Source organism: Seriola aureovittata, chromosome 17 (assembly GCF_021018895.1).
Source record: "Seriola aureovittata isolate HTS-2021-v1 ecotype China chromosome 17, ASM2101889v1, whole genome shotgun sequence".
NCBI classification, from domain to species: Eukaryota; Metazoa; Chordata; class Actinopteri; order Carangiformes; family Carangidae; genus Seriola; species Seriola aureovittata.
In genome coordinates, this window is record NC_079380.1 from 24,804,960 (window position 1) to 24,812,459 (window position 7,500).

The 7,500-nt window shown below is 44.9% G+C and overlaps 1 protein-coding gene across 1 annotated transcript in view; it reads left to right on the top strand.

Moving 5' to 3' along the window:
- rapgefl1 (Rap guanine nucleotide exchange factor (GEF)-like 1) overlaps nt 1-7,500 on the top strand; it is a 33,043-nt gene that overhangs the window by 13,886 nt on the left and 11,657 nt on the right. The window contains exons 4-9 of the mRNA XM_056401140.1: nt 2,373-2,595; nt 3,071-3,168; nt 4,547-4,659; nt 6,057-6,224; nt 6,882-6,979; nt 7,448-7,500. The exon at nt 7,448-7,500 is cut by the window's right edge and continues 70 nt beyond it. Coding sequence (XP_056257115.1) covers nt 2,373-2,595; nt 3,071-3,168; nt 4,547-4,659; nt 6,057-6,224; nt 6,882-6,979; nt 7,448-7,500 — 753 coding nt within the window. The remainder of the gene's footprint in view (nt 1-2,372; nt 2,596-3,070; nt 3,169-4,546; nt 4,660-6,056; nt 6,225-6,881; nt 6,980-7,447) is intronic.

Sequence of the window (7,500 nt, forward strand, 5' to 3'; positions counted from 1 at the left end):
GCATGGGCGTCCAGATATGTCCACGTGTCCTTGGATCGTCTGTCTGTCCCGAGTCTCAGCGTCTCTCTGGTTATTGACGGCTTCATTTTATTTAATGTCTCTTCCTCAGTCACTCTGGGTCGGCCTCAGTTTATCTGCCAGGAAACACAGTTCGGTTCGTTTGGTCTTGTAGCTGCAGGTTTGTCTTTTCTGAGACACTGTCTCTGTCGCTGTGGCTTCATGTCTTCGCCCCACCTTCCCCCGTCTGTCCCTGCGTCTGTTTAACACTGTGGTCCAGAGGAAGGAAAGGGAAGGTCCCTCCCATGGGTGGAAACACCACTCTGCCTGTCCGGTGGAAACAGTGGAGGGTGTAATGGCCGTTGTGTTTTCATGTAGTGGTTGTAGTGAACTGTGCAGCCTGTAGGGGGCGTTAGCAGGACTAAACCTGTTGGTTTTGTCAGAGCAGAAGTTTCCAGTGAAATATTTAGTCTGAGCATCAACAAACAACAAACGCTGTGGCTGCAGTGACACGAACACACTGTTCATTACAACTGTGTGTGGTTTAATTAAAGCCAGTGAATCAGAGAAGACTATCACCTGTGGACAGGTAGGACAGGTGTTACACATACACCACCAATACTAAACCAAACCCACTTCAGATCAATACAGGTTAACAACAGCTGACTCCATCACAGTTGGTTCTGCTGCGTCATTAAAGATGCAAATGGATCCGTGTTTTCTTTTCCTCCGCAGTGACAGTGATGGTCGTCCACTCTCATACTCACCCACACGGAGAGAGAGATAAAGAGCCGAGAGCTGGAGGGAGGAGGAAGTAGAGCAGAGAGGGATGGGGGCGGGAGAGAGACATGCTCGTCTTCATCTTCCTCTGCTGGTTTATGTGGAGATCACCTCTCCTCCTCTTCATCTCCTCCTTTAAAGAAGGAGGAATGAAAACGTTCACATTTTGTCTGATTGGACAAATTTAATGTAACGATGTTATTACAGATGTTATGTTGTAAATTCTGATCTTTAACATCAGTGGCAGGTTGTGTCTGTTTCTAAGAGTCATAAGTCAGTCGATCCATCGTGAGCAAACAGAACAGAGACAGAACCTTCAGGATCCAAATGATCCAGTGACACTTGTCTGCACATCTGTGGCTGGAACTGAGAACAGATCCTTTAATGGATGATAATAAACACAGACGCCACAATAATTCACACAGCACAGAGTATGAGTGAAAACATCAGATAACACAAACACAAATACAATTTGATTTACTTCATAAATTAAAGCGCAACACAAAGTCCACAGCTTAAATTACGTCTTTAAAATGCCTTAAAATCTGAAAACAAAACAGGAAATATTTTGTGTTTTTACAGCAGTCATCAAAATAGTTGCATTTTGTTTTGTTTTGCATCAGCAGTGAATATTTTTTAGGCATTACTGAGACTCATCACTGATCTTCATCCAGCTTCATCCCTGCAGAGTCCAAGGAAAACCGTTTCTTCATTTTTAATCCTGGCGCCCTCGTCAGGCCGCGGCAGGAACTGCATCCATCACTGCGTCAGGAAGAAAAGGATGGTGTGTGTGTGTGTGTGTGTGTGTGTGTGTGTGTGAGATATGTGGGTCATCATGGCGGCGTCTCTGACTCTGCTGCTCTGAGGCTGAAACATTCAAACCGGGCTGATCTCAGAAGAATTTATAAATCAGACTTTAAAGATAAAAAAATCCAGACTCCGTTCTTCATGGATCCTCCAGATGTTGAAACGTTCCTCTTAGACTCCATGTTCCCATGATGCATCACATCAGTCTCCTGTTTCTACGACTGGATCCAGGTCTGGAGACTGTGAAACCAGTTTGTGACATGGAGGAGCCGTTAGAAGAACAAATCTCATGATCGTACTCATGATTGGCTGATTGGAAAACTGCACCAATAAGCATGAAACATGAATGTTGTCATGTAGATGTGTTCAGGCCGGGACTCAGTCAGTTTGAACAATGTGTCCTGGAGTTATAAGGATTTTCATGACGAATCATTGAAGTTTGCCGTGCCGCCACGGGCGCATCGTTCAACGAAAACTAAAAACTTTTGCAATTTAACATCGTAAAGGTCTTAAGATGCAACTGACTGAATATGATGAAGATCTGATCGATTCTGTAGGAAGACTTTGTTCAAGTACGTGACCCTTGAGTTGCAGAAACAGTGCCAATATTGTAAATTCAATTCAAAATGGCTGACTTCCTGTTGGGTTTAGACTCTGGCTGCAAGAGGCGTTTTTGTAAGTCTCGGTATGTTTCATGTGTGTAGAGATTTTCATACATGTAGGGGAAACGCCTCTTTCAGTGAGTGAGGACAAAACAACAAATATCTCCTTAACTCCAACTTTCTCAGATTCAGTCTGGAGATGGAGGGGAGGGGGAGAGAGAGGGGAGGCAGGGAGGGGGAGGCTGAGAGGAGAGATGGAGGAAGAGGAGGAGAGATGGAGGGAGAAACAGAAGGAGGGCTGGACGCAGCAGAGAGGAAGCAGGCGGTGCTGAACGTGGCGTTTAGATACCTGGACACCTACAGAGAGCTGCTGCAGGAGGAGGGGGAGCGCAGCAACAGCTTCCCAAAGGTAACACACACACACACACACACACACACGCACGCACACACACGCACACACGCACACACACACACACACACACACACACACACACACTCGCACGTTATTACAGTGTGTGAACCTGAGTGAACAGGATCATCACGGAAACCAGCCAGAAAGTGAAAGAAAAACAGTGGAATTTCCTTTTTGCTGTCTCGTCAGCTCTGACACACACACACGCACGCACGCACGCACGCAAACACACGCACACACACACATGCACGCACGCACACACACACACACACTCTATAATAACCATAATAATAATACATATACAGATGATAACACTTGCAGGGTGTGAACTGTTGTTTTTGGTGTCTGGTTGCCAGGGTGATCTGGGGTTGTCGCGGCAGCAGAAGTGACTCAGCTCTAGAGACACACTTTTACAATCACATGTATTTATAGTGTTCTGCGTGTGCGCGCGTACGTGCACGTGTGTTTGTAGGAGCTGTACCTGTGTGCGGTCCAGGAGTTGAGCCGGTTCCCTGAGCTGGTGGAGGACGTCCTCAAACTGCAGAGATGGACTGAGATCTTACACTGCCCGTGAGACAATAACACAACAACACAATTAATACACACAGTGATACACAGACACACACATGCACACGCTCCCCATACTGAATCCTTATTAGACATGTCCTCACAATGTAGATAAGTCCTCACAGTGTATACATGTCCTCACTATGTAGCCATGTCCTCACAGTGTAGCCATGTCCTCACAATGTAGACATGTCCTCACAGTGTAGATAAGTCCTCACAGTGTATACATGTCCTCACTATGTAGCCATGTCCTCACAATGTAGCCATGTCCTCACAATGTAGATAAGTCCTCACAGTGTAGACATGTCCTCACTATGTAGCCATGTCCTCACAATGTAGCCATGTCCTCACAATGTAGCCATGTCCTCACAGTGTAGACATGTCCTCAGTGTAGACATGTCCTCAGTGTAGACATGTCCTCAGTGTAGACATGTCCTCACAGTGTAGACATGTCCTCAGTGTAGACATGTCCTCAGTGTAGACATGTCCTCAGTGTAGACATGTCCTCACAATGTAGACATGACCTCACAGTGTAGACATGTTCTCAGTGTGGACATGTCCTAACAGTGTAGACATGTCCTCACTATGTAGACATGACCTCAGTGTAGCCATGTCCTCACAATGTAGCCATGTTCTCACAGTGTAGACATGTCCTCAGTGTAGACATGTCCTCACTATGTAGCCATGTCCTCACTATGTAGCCATGTCCTCAGTGTAGCCATGTCCTCACAATGTAGCCATGTTCTCACAGTGTAGACATGTCCTCAGTGTAGACATGTCCTCAGTGTAGACATGTCCTCAGTGTAGACATGTCCTCACAATGTAGACATGTCAGTGTAGACATGTCCTCACAATGTAGCCATGTCCTCACAGTGTAGACATGTCCTCAGTGTAGACATGTCCTCACAATGTAGACATGTCAGTGTAGACATGTCCTCACTATGTAGCCATGTCCTCACAATGTAGACATGTCCTCACAATGTAGACATGTCAGTGTAGACATGTCCTCACTATGTAGCCATGTCCTCACAATGTAGACATGTCCTCACAATGTAGACATGTCAGTGTAGACATGTCCTCACTATGTAGACATGTCCTCACAGTGTAGACATGTCCTCACAGTGTAGACATGTCCTCACAGTGTATACCTCACCATGTTATTCTTATTCTTATTGTATAGAATTATAATAATTATACTGAAAGTACCTACTACTAACAATATTAATAATGATGATAATAAAAATAATTTATGCTATTTAATCATTTAAATTGAGTTTTCATTGTGTGGAGTCAAGCAACCAGAAAATTTGTTTTAATTCTTCTGTGTGTGTGTGTGTGTGTGTGTGTGTGTGTGTGTGTGTGTGTGTGTGTGTGTGTTCAGCTCTGAAGAGGAGAAGGAGAGCAGGAAGAAGCAGGTTCGCCCTCTGTTCAGACACTTCAGACGCATTGACGCCTGTCTGCAGCCCAGAGAGGCCTTCAGAGGCTCCGATGAGAGTATGACACACACACACACACACACACACACACACACACACACACACACACACAACACACACACACACGTGCAGGGACTGAAATACAAAAGCTAGACTACACTGTCTAATCTATAAAGCTGTACACACAGTTGAAATGCAAACACACCTGCAGTCTGTGGTCAGGATATACAAATCACAAACTGCCTGACACACCCAGGACACACACACACACACACACACACACACACACACACACACACACACACACACACACACACACACACACACACACATTGCCTTCACTATAGTTGTGAGGACATTCATTGACATATTGCATTCCCTCAGCCCTAACCCTAAACCTGGTTCTAACCTGAACCTTAAAACCAAATCTGAACAAACAGCGCTTTCAAATTCTGAGGATCAGCCAAATGTCCTCACAGTGTAGACATGTCCTGACAGTGTAGACATGTCCTCACAGTGTAGACCTGTCCTCACAGTGTAGACATGTCCTCACAGTGTAGACCTGTCCTCACAGTGTAGACCTGTCCTCACAGTGTAGACCTGTCCTCACAGTGTAGACCTGTCCTCACAGTGTAGACATGTCCTCACAGTGTAGACCTGTCCTCACAGTGTAGACCTGTCCTCACAGTGTAGACCTGTCCTCACAGTGTAGACATGACCTCACAGTGTAGACCTGTCCTCACAGTGTAGACCTGTCCTCACAGTGTAGACATGTCCTCACAGTGTAGACCTGTCCTCACAGTGTAGACCTGTCCTCACAGTGTAGACCTGTCCTCACAGTGTAGACATGACCTCACAGTGTAGACATGTCCTCACAGTGTAGACATGTCCTCACAGTGTAGACATGTCCTCACAGTGTAGACCTGTCCTCACAGTGTAGACATGTCCTCACAGTGTAGACCTGTCCTCACAGTGTAGACATGTCCTCACAGTGTAGACCTGTCCTCACAGTGTAGACCTGTCCTCACAGTGTAGACCTGTCCTCACAGTGTAGACATGTCCTCACAGTGTAGACATGACCTCACAGTGTAGACCTGTCCTCACAGTGTAGACCTGTCCTCACAGTGTAGACCTGTCCTCACAGTGTAGACATGTCCTCACAGTGTAGACATGTCCTCACAGTGTAGACATGACCTCACAGTGTAGACATGACCTCACAGTGTAGACATGTATACTAACAGTTTTTGGTGTTGTGGTGCTAAGCTAGGCTAACCTGGACTCACCTCTGCACTGGACACTCAGAGATGAAACTGATATCCATCTTCTTGTCCGTAAACAGTTCGTTTAAGGTGCAGTTCCACAGACGGTCACCAGGGGTCAGAATATCCCAGAACATTGACTTCTGTGTAAAAACATTCCAACTTTTCAAAGCAACATCTGTTTGTCTGTCTCCAGTCTTCTGCCGGGTCTACACTCCGGATCATTCCTACGTCACCATCAGGAGTCGCCTGTCCTGTCGGGTCGGAGAGATTCTGGCTCTGGTCCGAGAGAAGCTCCAGTACAGTGAAGACCAACCAGTTCTGCCTGGGAACCTCATACTGGTGGCCGTCACATCAGCCGGAGGTCAGGACACAGAGCCGTTAACGTGACCTTAATCAGTCTGTGGACATGTTGTCCTGATGTGTTTGATTGGATTTGATCTGTTTTTATATTTAAATTGTGATTTTGAAAAAGTTCCACTTGAAAGTTAAGTTATAAGATGAGTTATATTAGGATATGTTTTTAACTCTGTATAGACACACACAGAGTTTTAATGAAAATAACAATTTAAATCAAAATATTGGTCAAAAAACTTAAACAGATGCAGCATGTCCCTCAAAGTGTTCAGCCATGTTTCTAAATGCATCTGATCATATCTTTGTACAGTGTGTGTTTTAATTGGCTGTTGATAGAGACCTGAAATCTCCATGTTTGCCTGTTGTCTGGATGAAGTCGGTTTAATCTCCAACTCTACAACATTGACTGCATCAGTACAAAAACATGAACGCTGTTGTTTTTATTCACTGTCGATACAACAGCTTCCTCAGGCTTTTAATGTGAAACACCTGCAGGAAGTGATGTATTTCCTCGACGTTAGAGCAACAGTGAGGGCAAAGCAGAAGCAAAACAAATGATAACGAATTTTTATATATTGAATTGTATATTGTTTTTTATTAACGTCTCACATTTGAACGTAACATTTATTTAATGAATCATTGATAAATGTTTCCGCGTGTTCAGAGAAAGCCGTGTTTCGTCCCAGCGATGAAGCCGTGTTCACCACACTGGGAGTCAACACTCACCTGTTCACCTGTGAACCCTCCGAACTGGACTCACTGGTGAGGAACTGATTGATCCATTGGTTTATCGATTGATTGATTGATTGATTGATTGACCATAGAGCAGATACAGCCAAGAAAATAAAATGTTTTCCTTTTGAATTAAATAATGGAATGAGAGGATCATTTATCAATATAAACATCAGGATACATTCACTGACTTCACGTTTTCATAAAAGAGCAAAACAGAAACTGAATTTATTGACATTAAGACGATACAATAATGTTGTTTGTGAAAAGGTGGAATTATATAAAAATGCATCTCAGCACAAGTTACAGTGGAACAGATGTAAGTGAGGTGTTTGTTGTTGAAGGGGGCGGGGGTGCACTGAGTCGCCCCCTGGAGGCCTGGAGGGTGATGACGGCCTGACAGGAAGCAGCCTGGTGTTTCTCTCCGTGTTGTGTTATTAACATATTATAACAGAGACAAACCGTGTGTGTTATAATCTGATGATGGCGTTCCCCCAGCTTCCTCTTCCTGAGGAGATCCACTGGACGCCAGGGGACAGCAAACTGCACGA